The sequence below is a fragment of the Miniopterus schreibersii genome (assembly GCF_964146895.1).
Source record: "Miniopterus schreibersii genome assembly, chromosome: 10".
In the NCBI taxonomy this organism is placed as follows: Eukaryota; Metazoa; Chordata; class Mammalia; order Chiroptera; family Miniopteridae; genus Miniopterus; species Miniopterus schreibersii.
In genome coordinates, this window is record NC_138110.1 from 44,610,294 (window position 1) to 44,632,847 (window position 22,554).

General features: G+C 39.9%; 1 protein-coding gene across 1 annotated transcript in view; it reads right to left on the reverse strand.

Moving 5' to 3' along the window:
- The window catches only part of LAMA1 (laminin subunit alpha 1), a 134,593-nt gene that overhangs the window by 104,494 nt on the left and 7,545 nt on the right, over nucleotides 1–22,554 (reverse strand). The window contains exons 2-3 of the mRNA XM_081149847.1: nucleotides 6,278–6,448; nucleotides 5,600–5,712 (exon numbers count right to left, since the gene is read on the reverse strand). Of these exons, the coding sequence (XP_081005973.1) occupies nucleotides 5,600–5,712; nucleotides 6,278–6,448 (284 nt within the window). The remainder of the gene's footprint in view (nucleotides 1–5,599; nucleotides 5,713–6,277; nucleotides 6,449–22,554) is intronic.

Consider the following 22,554-nt stretch of genomic DNA (forward strand, 5'->3'; position numbering starts at 1 on the left):
ATGTATATATACACACACACACACACACACACAGAGTTCAGTGGTATTAAGTAATTCACATTGTTATGCAACCATATATATATATGAAAGTCCTTCATAACAAAATTCTGCTCCAGGATTTTAAAGCTGCGTCTTTGTGTTTATGTCATTGCCCAGGTACAAGTGATCACCTACTGAGAAGGCAGTATTTGTGTGGATTGCAAAGCAACTGCAGATCTACTTTTTTATACTCTGTTTTGTGGGGCTTTGAGTGGAGGACTAGCAGGAGGCTGAAAGGCTGGAGGAGGGAGGCAGGGGCTGGAGGAGGGATTGCTCCTCTCTGTACCTGCTGTTCCTGACCTGGCCATTCACACGCGACAGCAAATGGTGCAGTGCCCGGCCCCCCAGCACCCCCAAGGGAGCCTCCCCATCTCTGCTCAGGGGGGGCATTCCCTTCCAAGCCACTAGGTGCAAAGAACCCCAGTCACCTCCCCTAGCCCCTCCCCAGCCCTTGGTATCTCAGGGTGACCTTGGCGCAACCGTTTCCATGTTTCCCACACTGTAACCAGTTCTACGAGCTAGATACGTCCCTTTAAAATGTGCGGTGTGGTTTCTGCTTTCCTGACTGGACTCTGGCTGATACACAACAGCGTGTATTTCACAATATATTAACTTTTAAAAACTGTGGTAAAATACACATAACACAGACATTACCATTCTAGCCATTTCCAAGCGCACAGTTCAGCGGCACTGAGTAATTCACCTTGCTGTGCAACCATCACCCCAGCCACCTGCAGAACTTTCTTATCTCCCCAAACTGGACCTCTGCACCATGAACCAGTAACTCTTCGTTCCCTGTCCCCTGGCCCCTGGCAGCTGCCACTCCAACTGCGGTCTCCACGGACAATGCTGTTCTAGGTGCTTCACGTAGTGGAGTCGCACAGCATTCGTCATTGTGCCTGCTTATCCCCCTGAGCATGTTTCCAAGGACTATCCATGAATGCCATGGATCAGAACTTGCTTCCTTTTTAAGGCAGAATCATGTCGCATTCTACGTGTATACCATATTTCGTTTATCCGTTCATGGTCGGACACTTGGGTTGCTTCTACCTTTCAGCTACTGTGAACAGTGCTGCTATGACACGGGTGTGCAAATATCTCTTCAGATTCCTGCTTCTTTGAGGATATACCTGGAAGTGGGAATGTTGGATCGCATGGAAATTCCACGTTTCCCTTTCTGAGGAATCACCATAGCACTGCATCACCTTACACTCCCACCAGCAAGGCATGAGGCCGCAACTTCTCCACATCCTCACCACCCCTTATTTTCTCTTTTTAAATTTTTTATAATAGCCATGCTAACGGGTGTGAAGTGGTATCCCATTGTGGTTTTGACTTTCATTTCCTTAATTATTAAAGATGTTGAGCATCTTGTCATCTGCCCAGTGTATTAACTTTTAAAATAGTGTGTCTCAAACTGGACATCCTTCGGGTCTTTTATTGAGAAACTCTATCATAAGACATATCTAGTAATATAATTATCAGGGCCTAAAAGAATGTTGACAATTATACAACTGAAGATCCATCAAACGTGCATGCTCTCTCTCTCAAAATGATTTCTCTAAAATTCTAAGTTGCCATGAAAGGTCCCTGACTCACTGTAGTGGTTGGTATATGCTCTACTACAGAAAAAGCTCTTAGGTCACCTGACAGTGAGAAATAGTTCATTATTGGAGACCACCCACATGTATGTTAGTTTTATGTTTGTTAAAGTGACTCTTCAGCTTTATTTTTCTGAAAACGAAAATACCACATTCATTCAATCCCCATAAATTTTTTATAGAAGTAAGATATTACTAAATACCTAACAGTGTTAATTCTAAAATGTTGTGAGTCAATGTAAGAAATGAGCAGCAGGCACTATTTGGAAGAAGTAGAGAAATAAATCTAATCATTCCTGCTGTAATATGTTACTAAAGCAAACACTCTGTAATTAAATCTTACTGCAAACCACACAACACTTAGGGGCTTTCTGATAACACCACTTTTTATCTTTCCTTCAGTTTATTTTTCTGAGCCAAACATTATACACAGAAGCCAAAAAATGGCATAATTTCAATGGTGTGATCAGCTAGAGAATCAAGAATGGGACCCATGTCTCCAGCATTTGCCAACACAGAATGAAAGTGACTAATTTGATCATAAACCTCAGGAGCTGACATATTATTAACACAGGAACACATTTACAACATGAAGTTGTTATGACTGCTAATTATATTAAAGTCTGTCTATAATTTTACTTTAGAATCTATACTTTAATTTTACATTTTTACATTTTACAAGCCAAAAGGCTTGTTTGTTGGTTGTCATCTTTTAATTAGGCTGTAAACAAAAAAGAGGAGGAGCATGTGAAAAAAAAGCATTTATTAACACTACAGTTATTCGCTCAGAGCCTCAACTCTGCGAGTGCCTGGGCAGGGAAGACAGAATAAAACCCGCAGTAAATGTGAACAGGGAGGGGGAGGACAGGGGAAGGAAGGGGAGGGGAGGGGGGGGCAGGGGAGGGCAGGGGATGGAAGGGGAGGGGAGGGGAGGGGAGGAGAAGAGAAGAGAAGGGAGGGGAGAGCAGGGGAGGAGAAGGCAGGGGAAGGGAAGGGAAGGGAGGGGAGGGCAAGGAAGGGGAAGAAGAGGAAGAGGAAGGCAGCTGTGGTCTCTGCTCTAGTGAAGTATATAATCTAGAAATTAACTAGTAGCTGGCTAATGGCTTAGTCTGTTCAAAAAGTCAGTATCATTAAAAAAAATTTGGAGGACAATTCAGATTAGAAGGAATTTAAGAAGCATAACAAGGAAATGCAATGCATGTTTCTTATCGGATCCTGGTTTGGAGAAAAAAAAGAAATCTATAAAATACATTGGTGGATAAATTAGTAAAACTGGATGTGAATGTAGAAATAGTTATTAGGAAACTACTGGAAATTTTGTTAGAGGCGCTGATGGCATGGTGCCTATTCAGAACAAATGTCCTATTTTTGGGAGATACAAAAAAATACTGTGTTGGTACAATGTCACAATGACTGCATTTAGCTTGAAAAGTGTTCAGCAAGATAAAAAAAACATAAAACAATGTTTAAAAATCCCTAAACCTCAGGGGAGGGTACATGCATACCACAATATGTAATACTCTTACTACACAATAAAAAATATCCATAATATAAAGGCTCAATAAATAAATACATCTGAGAAAGGTTTGCTAAGATGTAAGCATAATGCAATTGTTTTAAAAACTAAAAGCACAACAGAGATTTTACATTGTGTAAAAGGTAAAGAAATTACTGAGCATGAATTATTTTAAATAATCTTAATTTAGAAGCTTATCTTAAAAACTCTGGAAATTACCTAGAGGTTTTTTAACTATATGTACAGCTGACCCTTGAACAACATGGGTTTTAACTCAATAAATTCCTGTACTGTTTTTGATCCATGGTTGGAAATCTATAGATGCAGAGGGCCAACTGTATGCATTGTTCTAACATCATTTATATAAGGGAACTTGAGCAATTGTGGACTTCAGTTTCCAAGGGAGTCCTGGAACCAATCCCCTATGGATACTGAGGGTGGTTAAGTTTTTGTGAAGTCAAAAATTATATGCAGAGTTTCAACTGTATGGGGGTTGGTGCCCCTAACCCCTGCGTTGTTCAAGAGTCAACTGCACATGCCTGTTTTTAAAATATGCCTTAAAGACCTAAAACCGATGCCCTGTGGAATTTCTCAAGCTGACTCAGTTTCCCTGGAGGATGAAGTCAAGCATGACATGTTACAAGACAAAGGACAGTCTAACATGCATTTGGAGTCAATACATAAAATATCCAACTGTTACTTTGGCCAAACTCATATAATCACATTTCTAATAATCAAAATGGTTACACTTTTTCCCTTAAAAAAGGAAATGAAAATGTGATGGGAAAATCAAAATTTCCTGCAGAAGCATCCTTCCCACTGAAATAAAAACAAAGTCCAGCCCGGCTGGACATGGCTCAGCAGTTGACCATTGACCTAGGATCCAGGAGATCAAGGTTTGATTCCTGGTCGGGGCACATGCCCGGGTTGCGGGCTTGATCCCTGGTCGGGGCGTGCAAGAGGCAGCTGATCAATGACTCTCTCATAACTGATGTTTCAACTCTCTCTCTCCCTCTCCCTTCCTCTCTCTGAAATCAATAAAGATATATTAAAACAACAACAACAACAACAAAAACAAAGTCCAGGGTTGCCCTGGCCGATGTGGCTCAGTTGGTTGAGGGTCATCCCATGCACCACCGAGAGGTCACCGGTTCAATTCCAGTCAGGGCACATGCCCGGGCTGCAGGCTCAATCCCTAGTAAGCGGCATGAAGGATACAGGCGATCCATGTTTCTCTTTCTCTCCCTCTCCCTCTCTCTCTCTAAAATCAATAGAAATGTATTTAAAAAACAACAACAAAACAAAAAACAAAGGCCAGGGTAAAAAGGGCGTTCTTTCTTTTTCTCTAGGTGGGTTTGAAAATATTAAAGCATAACATTAATTCAGGACATATGGCTGAAAATCATCAGAAGTGTTATTTTACTTATGTAATACTATGAACCAAAGCTTGGAAAAATGTCTCCTGAGCTGCACATGTTGGTTCTTACCTTATTATAAGAGATCAAAAGTTCCTTGCGCATGAATATACACAGAATTGCCATGTCTTATCCTTAAAATCTTGCACATTTTAAACTATCAGTTATTCAAAGAATTATAATGATTTGTCATTAAATCCCCAAAATTCCTATTACAACTCTGTAGTGCACATTTCAACTATTTGTCTCAACTGACATTTCACGTGATATTGTGTTAACAAGAGAAACTGAATGGAAATAAATAAGAATATTATGCAATGATGTTTCTTGAAAATTGAAATCAGAAATTGTGACCCTAACTGCATCTCTCATTTTCATCCCCTCCACTCAGATATTTATTTCCTATTCCCAGGAATTTGGGGGCAACCAGGGCCCCTACCATATTTTTCTCCATTCTACTACGTGGTCTGGAAGCAAATCAAGAGGATGCAAGTGTGGCCTAAGCCAATTATACTTTGCCTTTCCCAACTCAAGCTGAAGGCTGGACAACTCCACCTTACTCACGGCCCTCACAGACAGCATGACAAGGGTGAGGCGTGGTCAAGAGATTTAACACTCTCCCCTTTTGTTTCCAAACCTTATTTTCAACAGTAACTTTGCACAATGATAATAGCAGGATAGTAAGCTTGAAAGGGAGAAAATGCATGGATTTTGTAGCCCCACACCACCCACAATGTGTCTGTCGACGTCTGGCACCCAGCCTGACATAGGATCTTGAATGAATGAGGGTACACTACTGATCCAGCTTTTAAGAACATCAAACCCCATTGAAAGAAGTTCACTCGTTTTCTCAGATTTCTGGGAGTGAGAAATGGACTACTTCTGTATATCACTTAACTTCACCTGGTGGGAAAACAGCGAGAACAGAATGTAAACATGGTTAAGGATCAAGGCAGACTTGCCCAAAGGTCATCAGAAGACAACTCAGCAACCCACAGACTTTCTTCAATGGTTCTTGCCTTACTTACCTGTCTTAAGTCCAGAGTGATTGTGACCCAGTGATATTCTCTCCCATTTTGAATACTGGGACTTTGCCACCAGTTGTTGGTACCATCTATCGCGTTTGATATTGGATGGCGTTCTGTTAAAAGAAAATAGAAACATAATGCCCTCTAGGTCCATCCATGTTGTCACGAATAGCATGATTTTACTCTTTTAATGGCTGAGTAATATTCCATTACATATGTACCATATCTTCTTTATCCATTCATCTATTGATGGGCACTCAGGTTACTTCCAAATCTTAACTATTGCAAATAATGCCGCAGTGAACGTAGGGGTGCATATTTCTTTTCCAATTAGTGTTTTGGGTTTCTTGAGATAAATACACAGAAGTGGAATTTCTAGGTCAGATGGTAGTTCTATTTTTAAATTTTTGAGGACTTTCCATACTGTTTTCCATAGTGGCTGAAACTAATATATTTCATGTCAACTGTAATTAAAAAATAAAATAATAAAGAAAATATAAACATGCATACCTCCCAGCTTTGGTTTTAAATTTTTTGACTTCTAAACTATATGCTAGAGGAAGTGAATAGCAGTGAAGGTGAACACAATGTTCATGGTTTTCTAATAAAAGTCTTCACAATCATTTCAAAAAGTATAAATCCCTATGGGTACTTCCAAATAGAAGGAGCAGCACTTGCCTTTGGGGTTGGCACTGTGGCCATCACAGATGCGGCACTGCGGGTTCCGCACAGGCCGGCCTGGCACGTGCTCCACAAGTTTGCAGAACATCTCAGGCCCCTTCTCACCACAGGTGGCATTGGTGATGATGTGAGCATTGCTGGCGAGATTGAGAATGGCAGGAAACAGGCCTGAAAGGAAAAATTCACCAAATCAGCTCAGCCACTTGAGCTCAAAAGGATAGGATTACTTCATCTCACTTTTCAGGTGAATCAAAAAGAGATTGTAAATCTATGTGCTGAGTGAAGGAAGTCTTACACTAAAGCAGTTTCGTTTATATGAAATTCTAGGACAAGAAAAACTCATCTATGAGAAATAACTCTGAACAGCAGAGGGTGGAGATTGACTGTGAAGGGACAAAGGGCACCTTCTGGGGTAATAAAATCATAGAGTGCAATTGTGAAAAATCATAGCATGCATGAGGTTTGGGTAGATTAGTACGTTCTGCTATATGTAAGTTTTACCTCAAACAATTAAAAATAGTCAAAAAATGTTGGTGTAAATGCTGAACAGTTTAGGAGCAAAGTGTACTTTGTCCTTCAACTCACTTTGAAATGTATCAAAAAATAAGCTGGAATGATGGATAGATAGAGACAGGAACAGGGACAGTCAGGTGATAAAGAAAGTGGAGTAAAATGTTCACTGTAGAATATCAGTAGGAAGGCAGATGTTCACTGTACAATTCTTTCTACTTTTCTGATAGAAACTTTTCATAATGAAATGTTGGGAAAATAGGTTTTAAGAAAAGTTTGAAATGATCCAATGCACATATATGCCAATGAAATCCAAACACCTTTCACTTAAAAGAAGAGCATCCATTTTCTACCCACTTAGTTCTGGTTGCCTCTGCTAGTACTTACAAGGTCTTCCCATCATTACCTAGGATATTTCTCTCTCCTCTTTCATTCTTGCCTATTTTCTTTGGTGAATAAAACTTGAGAGCACAAAGATCCGGTTTTCAAAATTATCTTCAATTCAGTATTAATCTTTGCCTTTGTACAGTCCTTTTGTCTCCAGTGAATTTTATCTTTAAGCAGCTAGGCCAAGTTATTCAGAAAACAATTTTTGGATGACTGTGAGAAAAATTATCCATCAGTTTCTTTAGAGATTTGGCTTTATCTTGGTACAAGAAGATAATAGCAGTGAGATTCTATGAAGATGCAAAAGTACAGTGTACTCGATGTTGAAGAGGCATTCTGCATGAAAGGGCATTGTGAACTGAGAGGGTATTAAGAGGAGGGGTCTTAGCTAAGTGGGGGGGTTTCTAATTTACTAGAACTTGATCTTCAAAGATCACAGAAGATAATCTTTTCTTTATAAAGAATATAGAGTCAATATTATTTCTGAAATATTTATTTTCCAGTGAAATATTTTAAAGCACAATACAATTTTAGTAATATAGAAGGAATTCATGTCTTCAATTTTGACTTTTTTAGGTACTGCTTAATCTTTTCAAAAATCTTTATTATAAATATTTTAATAATTTAATTTATAAAATAAAATTGATTTTTGTAAGAGTTGCTGCACTAAGAAACTTACCAGGCATCTAGCTAAAATTTAACTTATTAGGTAGTCTTTCAAAGCTGTTCCATATAAAACAGAGCTATCTATTAGTAGTTCTATCATAGTAGCATGACCCCATTAAAATCAATAGGCCCCTAGTCTCTCAATAAAAAAATAAATGAATATTTGTATTTTAGAACATTATTATTAATTTTGAAGCATAACACAGACACATCATATACTGTTTAATATGTTACATATATTTTCATTTTTAACTTAAAGTTTTTATTTTCATCATATTTCTTTAAAGGGATTTCTTTTTTAATCAAAAAGGTTTTATGAGAAAATAGACGAACCTTTACATTTAATTATACAGTTCCACAAATAATTTATTATTATTATTATTTTTGTTCATCCGCACCCTAGGATATTTTTTCCATTGATTTCTTAGAGAGAGTGGAAAAGTGGGGTGAGACACAGAGGGAGAGTCATCGATGCGAGTGAGACATTGATTGGTTGCCTCCCCACTGGGGCTGGGGATGGAGCCTGCAACCGAGGTACGTGCCCTTGACCGGAATCAAACCAGCGACTCTTCAGTCCAGAGGCTGGTGCTCTAACCACTGAGCAAACTGGCTAGGGCAGTATTGCTTTTACTCCTCAACTGAGGACATGCTTAGAAAGAGGAGGAGAAAGAGAGAGAAACATCCATCAGATGCCTTCCCTAGGTGCCCCTGACCAGGATCCAATCAGCAACCTTTTCAACACTCAACTGAACCGCTTGGGCTGGGCCCAAATTATTATTTTTATCAACCACTAGACACTTACACTTTATGGAATGATCTACGTCTGCTTTTGTTTCTTTAAATCCTCACCTGAGGATATTTTTTCTATTGCTTTTCAGAGAGCGTGGAAGAGAAAGAGAGAGAGAGAGAGAAACATCGATGTGAGAGAGACACATCGATTGGTTGCCTCCCACACGCGCCCAACTGGGGCTGAGGCTCAAGCCTGTAACCGACAATTGAACCTGGGACCCTTCAGTCCGTGGGCCGACGCTCTAGCCACTGAGCCAAGCCAGCTAGGGCGGAATGATCTACTTCTTGAAGTGACATGTAATACCTGGGAGTGATATTTACATGGCAGGAGGAGCTGATATTTATTCTGTTTGACACTGAGGTAAATATTCATTTTCGCCATCCTTTATGACCATAATATTTTAGTTATCCGGTTCGAACGTATCTTATGAGTTAATAACTGAAAATACAATATGCTTCTAAACTGTGGTGCTTTATCCAAATAGCTAAGTGACGTTTTCCTGGCTCTGTATCACATGTATAAATTTAGATTTGCAGTACAATCAACTCTCTCCATACCCTTCTCACAGGCTAGTCAAGCAGGGAAAATAAGTCAAGGTCGCAGGAACTGATTTAACAATGCATTTCCCTATCAAAAAATACCTTACCAGTTAACTTAACAAATGTTTCCACTTTTTCTCAATTCTCCCCCTCCAGTTGCTCCACATCAAGACAACTCCCTGCCTCCTGCCCAGGGCTCCCTCCCACCCAGGAGGCCTTGAGTGATGGGGCTGGAGCGGGAGGTGGAGGGGACAGGGCAGTCCTGAGGGCTACAAGCTCTCTGCACTCAGGAGTCTATGCTCTGAGTCGCTGAGGGAGAGGTTAAACCCTGTGAACGTAAAAACACAATTTTGGTGAATAATACCTTGATTATACGAATTGGCATCTGGTAGTTCCTGCACTAGAAAGGTTTTAAAGAACTTCCATATTTCCTTGCTAGTATTCTAAATATGCTTTTAATTGTTAAAAAAAACCACATAAATTCCTTTGTTAGCATGGCTGTGTAGAAAAAAAATCTTTAAATAATTTCAAAAATATATTATGGTTATCTTTTATTAAAACGAAATAAATCTTTCTTCTCAGATATACTAGTATTTCAATAAATACTTCACTAAAGATTATTCCTTACATATTACACTTACTCTTCATAGTTATAGAATAGTTACTATTCCTTGTGGCATATGACCACATCTGTTAGATGAAAGTAAGTTAGAAATATGTACTGGAGAAAACATGTCCTAAAAATAATTTTTTTAAAAGTTCCTCAGGTTGTGGAATCATTTCAAAGACAACTGGGATATTTCATTAAAGGAAAACTATGTGAGTTTCAAGTAGAAGGAAAGCTAGGAAATCAAAGGGTGAGAAAGGGCGCTGGGATCGAGAACCTACCAAGAAATTTTTTATATATTTAGGTGCCTATATTTTATATATTTAGGTGCATATATATTTATAAGGGTCATTTCCTCCTTTTGGATTGATCCCTTTAGAATTATGTAGTGACTTTCTTTGTCTCTTGTTATGGTCTTTATTTTGAAGTCTATTTTGTCAGAAATACGTATTGCTACCCCAGCTTTTTTTCATTTCCATTTGCATGGAATATTTTTTTCCATCCCTTCATTTTCAGCCTGTGTGAATCTTTTGCTCTCAGATGGGTCTCTTGTAAGCCAGGCAAGGAAAGACAAATATCACATGACCTCATTTATATGTGGAATCTAAAGAACATAATAAACTGATGAACAAAATAGATTCAGTGACATAGAAGCATGGATCAGACTCACAAATCTCAGAGGGAAGGTGGGGGTGGGGATAGATTAACCGAAGAATCTATTGCATATATGCGTAACCCATGGACACAGACAATAGTGTGGTGAAGGCCTGGAGAAGTGAGTGGGTGTAGGGGTGGGGGAAGGGGTCAATGGGGAAAAAAGGGGACACCTGTAATATTTTGGAAAAAAAAAAAAGGAACCTACCAAGAACAAAAGTTTGATTTTACACAAAAAAAATCAAAGGCAGAAGGAGGGCTGTTGCAGGACACATATGACAAATTTTACCATCACTTAGCTGTCACTTAATAAATTAGATTATACATTTTTGTTGAGAGACATTATTTACTTTAGTTAATGCTACTGTAATACTAATTTGTGCTTTCTCCCCCTTCAGGACACACAATGGAATCATTTTTCTATCCCTGTATTTAACCTGTAGGTAAGGACTTTATAAGGCCAAACTCCATCGAGCATGAAATAAATTCCTTCTCATTCACCAGTAGATTTTTTTTTTTTTTAAATCCTTTCTTCACAGCCTGAGCACATTTGTTTTTCTTAAATGCATTTCAGGGCCACATTAATCTGCTGGAAATTCCTTTATTACTGTTAGATGAAAAATTGCCATGAAGCTGACAAAAATGCTACTACACACAAATACCAAAGACTTCAGCTGTGAGACTTCCAGATAGTTGAATAACACATTTTTAGAGGTTTCTGGGTTTTTCACAGTAGAAAATATTTTCACCATCTTAAAAAGAGAGTATCTAAAATGCTGACTAGCGACTTCTTTATCAATATTTCTCAAATGATTCAGGGCCAATGGCTCAGGACCTTAATAATGCATTTGTATGCAAGAGAAGCAAAAGTTTTTCTCTAATGAGCTCTTTTCTATTTGGGAAAAAAACAAGTTCTACAAAATGTTATTTGCCTAATCCATAATCATTGTGATATTTTGGGGGGAAAAATGATTTGCAATTCTTAGTTAAAGGATCTGAGGTAAGCACAGCCAGCGTGTCTTAGTGGTTGGCACAGACCTATGATCTAGGAGATTGAAGTTCGATTCCCGGTCAGGGCACATGCCCGGGTTGTGGGCTCGCTCCCCAGCAGGGGGCGTGCAGGAGGCAGCTGGTCAATGACTCTCATCACTGATGTTTCTATCTCTCTCTCCCTCTTGCTTTCTCTCTCTCTAAAATCAATAAAAATATACATATTTTAAAAAAGGATCTGAGGTGACATTTCAGGTTATTTTTCACAGGATGAAATGAAAGATTATGAATATTTTATATGATTGAATAATAAAAGTGGCTTCTGGTATCAGGAGTCTTTGTTCTGATAAACAGTCAAAGCTACTTGTTCAATCAACGGAGAAATTTGAAAAATAGGAATTAAACTTTCCGAATTGAGAAATTTGTGATTTTTAAAAAACATTCATATTCTTTCTTTCTCCTCCTTATACCCAACTCTCACTTGCTTAATCCCACCCACTTGTCATATAAATATCTATAAATTGACTAGAGAAGACTGGTATTGCAAATAAATGATTCCAAGATAAAATATCAAAGTATTTTACTAACATAATTTTAAGATATTCTAATAATATTTAAGGTATTCTAATGACATGAATTTCAGGCGGATGCATGAATTCATATTTGTTAACATATCCATACGAGTCATGAAAAGCAGGTGAGAAAGTTGGATGAAGTTCAGTGAATTTTTAATGAGAAGCTCTTAGGTGCAGAGCACTATGCCAGGCCCCTCCCTGGGACACCAAGGTAAAGAAGCTGGTCTAGTCCTACCCAAAGGCTCTCACTATCAGGAGGGAAAGAGACATCTACTCACAGATTCTGAGGAGTATAATATTAAAAATGCAGCAATACTTAAAAATAGATTAGAGGAGAGAATCTAGAATAAGAAATTCAGTTAGGAATAAGCCAGGCAGAAGTATGATGGCATGTGCTCAGGCAAGAGCAGGTCTAAAATCCTTAAATGGCTCCTCATTGCTCCTCAAATCGATTTCAATTTCCTTCCTTTGCACCTTTCATATATCTGTTCGTTCCTTATTCATCCTTCAAGCTAAGCCCAGGTCTTTTCTGACCTCTATGCTAATATAAATGTTCTTTCGTCCTGCATGCCCTTTCCCTGCACTTACCATTTACACACAGACTGTTAATTTGCTGACCAGTCTCGCCCCAATTCTCCCCTTGCTATCCTTGTCCAAAAAATATAAACAACACTTGATTAACATGTGAGTCCCTTCAGGGCAGAATCCTGTCCTGTTTGCTCTAGGTCAGCCTCTGGCCCATGTGAATGCTGCATTTCTGAGGCCTGAATGAAAAAAGAGCAAATGAATGAAGAAATGTCCTCTCACAGTCCTAATTGCCAGCAAGTGCACAGAACCAGGAGCCTAAATCTAGACTCCCATCCTGGTTCCAACATTAACCAACAATGTGTCTGGGCAAGTCAGCCTCTAGGAGCCTCTAGGTCCTCAATTATTAAATGAGTACCTCTATGAGCTCATTTTTCTCAGATACTTTGATTCTAGAATTTTACTTTAATAGACTACCACGAAAATTTGCCCACCATTCTCTCTCTCACTATTTGGAAAATTAGTTAAAAATAGCTTTTCTCCATTTAATGAATGAACAGAATGGCAAAGAGAGTTAATTCATCAATTCTTTGACCTTCTTGGATAAAATAACCAAATAGAAATGTAAAGTGGCATTATTTTCTTTGCTTATTTGCAAGTCACTCTTCAGAACATCTACCTAAGAGGAGCAGAAGAAAAACAACTGATATTTCATACAACCTTGATCCTAGCTAAAGAACCCTTAGGATGGCTTTGCTCCCAATCTATGCTTGTGACAGTTGCCCTCCTTGATTCTTGCTTGCTCCTCAATGACAAATACAAGACAACAGGCCACAAACAGAGTTGCTCATGCTAAACCCCATGTCACCAAACCAAAACTTACTTACAGTTTCTGGCTCTCCCAGAAATGGAATCTTAAACCAGTCACTCAGTAAAAATCTAACACGGGAGGGTTTTAAATGAGGGTGACTGGAGTCTCCTGTAGATATGGAGCCCTTGCAGCCAGACAGAAGCACTAGCTAGAGAATGGCTGCCTTATCCCCTCGCCCCTGCTCCTAAAAGAAAAAGAAAGAAAGAAAGAGAGAGAGAGAGAGAGAGAGAGAGAGAGAGAAGGGAGGGAGGGAGGGAGGGAGGGAGGGAGGGAGGGAGGGAGGGAGGGAGGGAGGGAGGGAGGGAGGGAGGGAGGGAGGGAGGGGAAGGAAGGAAGGAAGGAAGGGAGGGAGGGAGGGAGGGAGGGAGGAAGGAAGGAAGAGAGAGAGAATACTTGGGTTTGGACTAAACCAATTTAATCATTGATGGCTGTTAGTAAAAGAAAAGCTTTCTAGAGATTCCAAGGTGCTTTCCAGCATAGTGAGAAAAGGGGACAAGAAGGGAGAGAAAAAGCCCCCCACAAACAGGAAGGTAAAAGCCAAATCCAAATTCCTGAGAGTCTGGCCTTTAACACAGTTGGTTTTATTTTTCTCACATGGAAAAATGAAGAGAAGATTAATCTCTGAAAAACCAGAAGGAGTGGCGAGTGAAAGTCCTTAGCGGGGTTTTGCTAGACTTTTATTTCCATAGCAATGGGCTCAAGGTGTCCTTGACAAGACAGGTTTTCACTGTGAGATAAAAAAGCCTAGGAGCCAGCGTGGCACAAACACTGTCTGCAGAAAACAGGGCTTATCAGGGCTCGCCTACTCCTCCCACAAAGGCTGTTAAATACTTATATTCCACAACACTGCAGTTTTTAATTCAGCGTAGAAGTGCTGTTGCAGAGACAAATATAATTCATTCATCATGAAGTGTTTTTCTCTTTTGTTGCCAAAAATTTAAATTGTTATTGAAGGGCAATGATTTAAATAATTTTACCTGATCAAAATCATAATTGCACATAGACAATCCACAAAGTCACCTTAAAGTTCACATGTATTTTAAAATTTTATATCCTTCCCATTGCCTGGAAGAACACTGCCCCTCCTCACTCCTTCTAAATCCTTACAGGAGTGAACTCCACTTAAAGGAAAGTCAAAAAGCAAGGACAGCCTTTAAACTGAGTATGACCAGCCCTGTTGAATTACAATGAAGTTTCATGATATGTTATCATTTATATGATATAAACGTTTGTACTGTTTATATCATTTTTTAAATACCTAAAAACATCAATTAATTCAACATTTTCATATTAGCCCAAACGCTTCCCCAAAACCAACTTTTTGACAAAACCTTCCAGGTCTTGGTTATTTCTTCCCCTTTCCTCTGCCACTTCTGGGCTCTGTGGTATAGATTTTACTTGCTTATGCTTTAAAAACTTTGGCATCCCCGTTCAGGAATGTGCCCAGGGCTGCTTCATGGGTGTGTGACCAGTACAGTCACTCTTGGTTTAATGCTCTGCTGAAACCGCTGTGAAATTTTTCAGAATTTAAACAAGGGGCCCCACATTTTCATTTTGCACCAGCGCTTCGGATCATGTAACTGGTCCTGGAAGTGCCTAGTGGTAGCTTCAACCGAGGATGGTTCTCACAAAGGTCTAAGTAGCTCTGATGAAATCACCTCGCATTCAAGCTGGCATCACAGCCTCTAACTGAACACCAGTACAATGACCCCATGGTGGCTGGGTCGACGACTACAGCTCCTTTTATTCCACTGCGTATCTAGAGGGACATTTTACAACAAAGAAATTATTCGAGCTATCTTTCACCTTAGAGACCAATAATAGACAGATATTTAACAACTAAACACTCCCATCAAAACTACAGAGTTAAATTATCTTGGTATCATTCTAACACTGGGATAAATAACACTGCATTTTCTCAGTTCCAGTAGCCTTGTCATTTTTTTCTAAAATTGGACTGCCTCTTTATATAGATACACACATTTAATATAATAGTTTTCCTTTTTTTAAAAAAAAAACCACAAAAAAAGCTGTTACTATGTCAAGGACATATATAATACTTGTATTCACTGTCTCCAGTTCCTTGCCTCACAATTGCCTTTCACTCAACTTCAGTTGGAATTCTGTTCCTTTAAATCACTAAAATTGCCATTTTCAAGGTCTCCATTAACTTCCATTTTGTCAAACCTAACATGCAGTTTACCTTCAGTTTACTTAACCTCACAATAGCTTTTGTCAAAAATAATCTTAATCTCTTTCTTAAACACTGTCTTCTTTTGGCCTCCATTGCACTATAGACTCACATGTTTTCCCTCTGTCACACAACTTGTCAGTCTCTGCTAGTAATGTGGTAGGCAGTTAGACAGACATGAGCAGAGCAAGGATGACGTGCCAGGTACAGGTGGTCACCAGAGTGGAAAGATCTGGGTGCCTAAAAGGAGCAAAACTGAGAAAGCAATGACCTCATCCCCAGGGTAACCTTTCCTTCCTCAGCATATCACTGGTCATGCAGTTTAGGGCCCCTGACCTTTCCTCTCTAGGGATAACTTCTAGGCCTCCATCGTATTTCAGTTCCAGGTCCAGAAAAGCAGCAAAACTGGGTAGGTGATGCCAGGACCAGCGTCACTGACTAATGACCCCACTGCTCTGGTGCCGACCAATCAGTGGAGACCAGGACCAAGAAAGAGCACACTTGGAAAGCTATGAAAATTCTATTGAGGTCCTCCCCTGAGACTTCCCCTAAGATTCCTGCCTACAAGAAATAAAAAAACCTCTGGACAAAGGACCCAGTGTGTACTGAGCCATTCCCTTCCCCCTCTTCTTCCCCCACAGGCTTGTATCTCCTAAACTCTAAGGGTCCCCATGAGACTTGCAACCACGGGAGCAGTGGGCAGTGGCAGCTCATCCCTGGCTAACCCCCTGAACCTGTCTCCGAGGCCCTCTTCTCTGACTTCCCAGTGAGCTAAAGCAGCTCAGCCTAGGCTCTCCTGTTAATTCTCTATGTTAAGCCTTTCCTTGTTTCGCTGTCCTGAGTGTGCTTTTGCTGCGGCCAATAAAAACTCATGCTTGCTTCACAGCACTTTGTCTCTTGACTGAAATCTTTCCTTCAAGAAGACAAGAACCGAGGTCTCGTCTTCACTCCAGTAACGGTTATCCTAGAGTTCTCCATCTGAACTGATTTCCTTGGAAAGCAGAAGACTGTCCATTCACCAAACAGGTGCATTCTCATGGGGAAAGTGGGAAGAAGTGTGCTTTCCCAAAAAGACACCTTCAAAAACTAGAGAAGCAACATAACATATATTGGGTTGAGGGCACACACTTGGGTTTCCCACCCCATGCACCCAACACTTCCTTCTTCTTTTTTTTTAAAATCCTCACCCGAGGATATTTTTTCCATTGCTTTTCAGAGAGAGTGGAAGAGAGAGAAAGAGACAGAGAAACATCGATGTGAGAGAGACATCAATTGGTTGCCTCCCCATGTGCCCCGACCGGGGCTGGGGATCCAGCCTGCAACCAAGGTACGTGCCCTTGGCCTAAATTGAATCAAGGACCCTTCAGTCTGCAGGTTGATGCTCTAACCACTGAGTCAAACTGGCCAGGGCTCTTCTTTAATATTAACAATTCTAATTTAGGTAATGATATAAAAAGGCATCATGCTTGTGGAAAGTGGATACACTGGCTCATGGACTTAGTGGAATCTCAACAGTGGCCAAAGTAAAACTAGCACAAATTTAATAAGGATAAATGCGAGACCTTTACTTTTCCCCCCAAACCGCTCTGCAAGCATAGCACAGTCTTGGCAAAGGTGGAAAAGACATTACAGTTCCTGGTGATAGAAACACACAGTATGAGAACAGTGTTATGAAAAATGTTGACTTGATCTAAGGTTGAATTAAAAATGCTGCACTATTAGAGAGAGAGGAAGATGACCCTTAGAGGCTACAAACTGAATAACTATGACTAAACTATGCACAAGACATTTGAATGTCATTCTGTGCTCTAGTTTGCAAAGAGGAAGTTGAGAATTCCAGCAGTGCTTTTCAGACTTCATTTATACAAGTCACCTGGAGATGTCATTAAAGTGCAGATTCTCATTCTGCAGGTCTGGGGGCAGGTGGGCTAAGAGAGTTCATGGCTAAGCTTCTTCCAGGGGTTGCTGCTTGAAGTTCAAGAGATTAAATGATCTCTTGGGTTTTTTTCCAGTTCTAACACTCTGGAGTCGGCCAATTCGGCCAAACCTTGGCACAAAGATCATCAGACTGATTAGTGAGATCATGCTTCCTCCAGCAGCTTTCAGTCACTATTTAACCAGAACTCCAGACTTTCCATCCTGCACTCGATTCTTGGAGACCCTCGACAACTATTTTTAGAGGGAATGTGGTGCTTCAGTTAAGACAAAGTTTTTTGGCTTACTGTAAAGAGGGAAAAATCCTTCAAGGGCTCCAAAATTAAAGACACAACATACAAGTCTACTGAACATCCAACAGGGAAATTTATTAAGCAAACCAGTGGATTGATTTTTCAGCCCTGTTCCCCTCGAATGCTGCCACCACTGGCCTGGTTCATTCATATTGAAAATGATACTTTTGAAGACATGGTGAAATGGTTATAATATAATGTTAAAATTTAAACAGAGGACATTTACATAGCATCATCTAATTTCTGACAGAGGGCCACCCCCTTAAGCCCAAGTGCTGCTCGTTACTAGTATTCTGACCTGTCTGATGTGGCAGGAAAGTAGGTGGCTTCCAGGTGTCTATTCACAGAGGCCCTGCAGGGAAGGCTTTGCACAAGGTGGGGAGAGGTGGGTCAGAGAAAACAGCGGGACATCTGTTCCCTGGCTGCCTCAGGACCTTGCATTTGAGCTTCCAGGAAAGGGTCTAGGTCTAGGTAACAGATGAAGAAGGAAGAGTTTTCAAGAGAGCCTCTCAGAGCAAAAGCAGGACCATTCATAGAAGGTGGGGCTGTCTCCCCATTCTGATGAAGAAAACAGATTGAGAGAGGTGAGGAAGGCCAAGGACATGCCACTCATCACCACAGCAGTACCCCTCAGTCACTTGCTCTCTCTCTTTTCTCCTTCCTCTCCCCCCTCTCTCCTCTCCTCCTCTTCTCTCCCCTCCTCTCCTCTCCCCACCTCTCTCCCACCTCCCCTTCCCTTTCTCCCTTCCTTTTATTTCCCTTCTCTCTTCTCTCTCCCCCTCTCATTAAAATAAAATTCTCAATATTATTTTCCTTTTATTTTCTAAGTTCTTCCCTATAATATATTTTTATTATGATATATAAGCAGAGAAGATGTACTTTATTTCACACATTAGTAATGAAGAAATCAGAACCCAGGTGAGACCACAATAATAGATTCCTCTCAGATAAACCACATTTACATACATCTTCTGTAACACATTTTCTTTGAGAATAAGCCACTAAAAACCAAATGGCCTTCCTTTACTACACACTCCACTACAGTTCACATACAGGTTTCCCATTTTGAGCAAGCTGCAAATCTTTAAATGATATGCTACTGAACAGTGAGGTTTTTCAGTTTAAGTTCTAAGTTGCACCTTGCATACTTACCACGTTTCTTCCTCCCCAGTTAGCACCTCAGCACAGACCTCTACCTGCTGTTTTCTCCAAACACATGGTTTCCACCCTAAATAAGTTGGCAAGTTTAGGGGCCTAATTGGTATACAGGAGAATTTCAGCCCTTCTTTCAACTTCTGGGACTATACTCCCAAGCTGCCAATATAGCACTTCTTTGAATGCAGGGACTGCATATCCCACAGAGTCCTTCACTACAGTGTGCTGACAAGTACTCACACCGAGGATATAAACTGAGGTTTGACTCAAGATGAACATCCAGTTACACATAAACGGCAACTAGTGCAACATATGAAATTAAGATACTTCAGTATAAATCACGCATGTGTGTGCACACCCGTGTGTGTGTTGTGTGTTACTCATGTTAAGCTACGCATTAGCAGCTAGCATTAAAATTGGTGATGCACCTTCCAGGGGTAGTCAGCCGGTATTCTGATCAGGAAGACTGCCCATATTCCAGAGGCGCCCACAATAGTGATCTGTTATCTATCAAATTAGCACTTTACTAATTAACAAGGGGAATATCAGAAATGGATTAATTGTAAAATTGGTGAATTGTTAACGGCATGATAAATAATAGAAACGGATTCTCATTAGAGAAATTCATGGTAGTCAAGATATCTATATAAATTAAAATATTTCAGAGGTACTTCCGGCAATGGCAGGGTAAAGAGGTTGGAAACCTTCCCCCCCAAAAAACAATAACATAACTAGACAAAATTTTCAAAAACAACCATTTCGGGACTCTGAAATCAAGGGAAGACTAACAAGAAATGGGGCAACTTTTCTTTACGAAAAGCTGCCAGCGTTTCAGGTGCAACCAGTAGAAGAGATCAGCCCTCTGCCCGGGACTGCCCACGCTCACCCAGCTCATCAGCGTGACATATTACCAGGGTAGGGCAAGCGCGGAACCAGCCATTTCTCTGCTGGAGACCTCAAAGCTAACTTGATTTGGAGCAGAGAGTGGAAACACATGCCCAGCCATAAACTCAGCAGAAAATGAATGGGGAAAACTTGTGGGACCCCTAGCCTGAGGTTGAGGTCCCAGCAGGAGCAAGCTGCGGACAGCGGGACCAGCCACACACTTCACAGGAAATCCTGGAAACAGGAGTGCCAAGGAAGGACACGAAGCGCTGTCCATTCACCCCAGGCTTTTTCATTGAAAAAGAATAAAATACTTAAGAAAAAAATTAGCGAATAAAATACTTAAGAAAAAAATTAGCAAAATAAATACAAGACCAACACACTGAAAACTATAAAACATTTCTGGGAGAAATTAAAGAATATGAATGAAGAGATGTTTCTTATTCATAGATAGGAACACTCAACATTGTTAGACAACAATTCTCCCCAAACTAACCTATGGATTCAATCTAATTCCTATAAAAATCCAAGTTGACATTTTGTAGAAATTAACAAGCTGATACTAATAAAAATGCAAAGGATCTAAAACTGTCAAATAAGTTAAAAGGAAATAAACAAAATGGAATGGCTTATACTATCTATTTCAGAACTTATTTAAAAAGCCAAAGGATCCCGACAGTGGGGTACTAGCATAAGAACAGACATATGGATTAATGAAACAAATCAGAGAATCTAGAAATATACACTTGCATTTATGGCCACTTGATGTTTGGCAAAAGGCCTAGGCAATTTTGTCTTTTCCATTAATGAAGTTATGATGCACAAAATTAACTCAAAATGGATCACAGACCTAAATGGAAAAGCTAAACAATAAAACTTCTAGGAAAAAAATATAGAAGAAAATCTTTGTGATCTTAGTTTGGGCAAAGAATTTTTAAATATAACACCAAAAAAATCCACAAAATAAAAATTTCATAAAATGAACAATCAAAAAAAATGTTTGAGACCTTAAACACACCATTAAGAAAATGAAAACACAAGCCATAGACTAAGAAAATATTTTAAGTCACATTTTTTTCTCTTTTTTTTAAGAATAGTTTATTGATATTGTTTATGGAGAGAGGAAGGGAGAGGAAGAGAAAGAGAGAAACATCAATCAGCTGTCCCCCCAAACGCCCCCTGCCAGGGATCTAGCACGTGCCCTGACGGGGAAACTAAACCTGCAACCCTTCGGTGCACAGGCCGACATCTAACTAACTAAGCCACACTGGTCAGGGCTCAAGTCACATTTCTGATAAAGGATTTGTATCCAGAAAATATGAAGAACTCTTCAACTCAATACTCAAAAGACAAATAACAACAAAAACACAGTAAAAATTAAAAAAAATACTTAGATTTTTCACTAAAGAAGGTATATGAATAACTAATAAGCATATGAAATATGCTCAATATCATTAATTATTAGAAAAATGCAAATTAAACCACAAGATATTACTCACAGTCACTAAAAAGTCTATAATCAGAAAAAGATAGTATGTAGTGTTAGTAAGGGTGAGGAGAAACTGGAATGCTCAGACACTGCTACATTTTACACTGTAAAATGGTGTAGCCACTTTGGAAAACAGTTTAATAGTTTCTTTTAAAAAGTAATATAAATTTACCATATGATTCCTATTCTACTCCTAGGAATTTCACTCTAGAAAAATGAAAACATTCCCACACAAAGACTTGTACGTGAATGTTTACAGCATTGCTTTTAATAGCTCCAAATGGAAACAATCATATAACATCCATCAACTGGTAACTGGACAAACAAAATGTAGTGTATCTGCAGATGGAATACTATTCAGCAATAAAGCAGAACAAACTACAGATATATGCTACAGGCACTCTGCTAGGTGTTAGAAATAAAACAAAAATCTTTGCCCTCAAGGAAAAACAGGCAAGTTAACAAATATTTACAAAGTGATGTGCTAGTTAGATGTACAGACAAATTGCTCTGGCCACAAGCAGGAGGAAAGCCTGTGACTGGGTGGACCTAAGTCAGAGTGCCGCTGGTGAAATAAAGGGCTTTCCATGTACTACAACAGTGTGTTCAAGGCTCACGGATATGACATGTGAGAACCACCATTATTGCAGAATGGCCAAACTAGGAGTAGCAGTGGATGAAGAAGCTGTGGAGAGGGCTGAGCAGGGTAGGATCACAGAGTACTTTGTAAGTCCTGCTCAGAAGAGAGTGAGAAACCATTAAAGCAATTCGACAGGAACGGGGTTGCGACTTCACAGCCCATTAACCGTGGGGAACTTCAGATGCCAGCGGCTTTCTAGGCCCCTAAAAAAGGTTTCATTGTCCATGTCAGACTTTATCCCAGCACCTGCAGCTGAGAGGACACCTCCAGCGAAACCTGCCCCACCCCAGGTCCAGATTCTGACTTTGTCAGTCTGGGGTCAGTCAGTACAATATCTCTTCAAGTGCCTTTAATTGGGGGCTGATCGGCAAGGTCAGTATAGATGGTGGTGGTGGGGTGTGTGTGTGTGTGTGTGTGTGTGTGTGTGTGTGTGTGTGTGTGTGTGTGTGTGGTATATGTGGTGGGGATGCTGGGGATACAGAAGGAAGAATGGTTTTTACTTTGTTGGGTGGAACCAGAAGGGAAATAATAAACTAAACATTGGTGGGGGGAAAACTTCCGAAGAAAGCCAG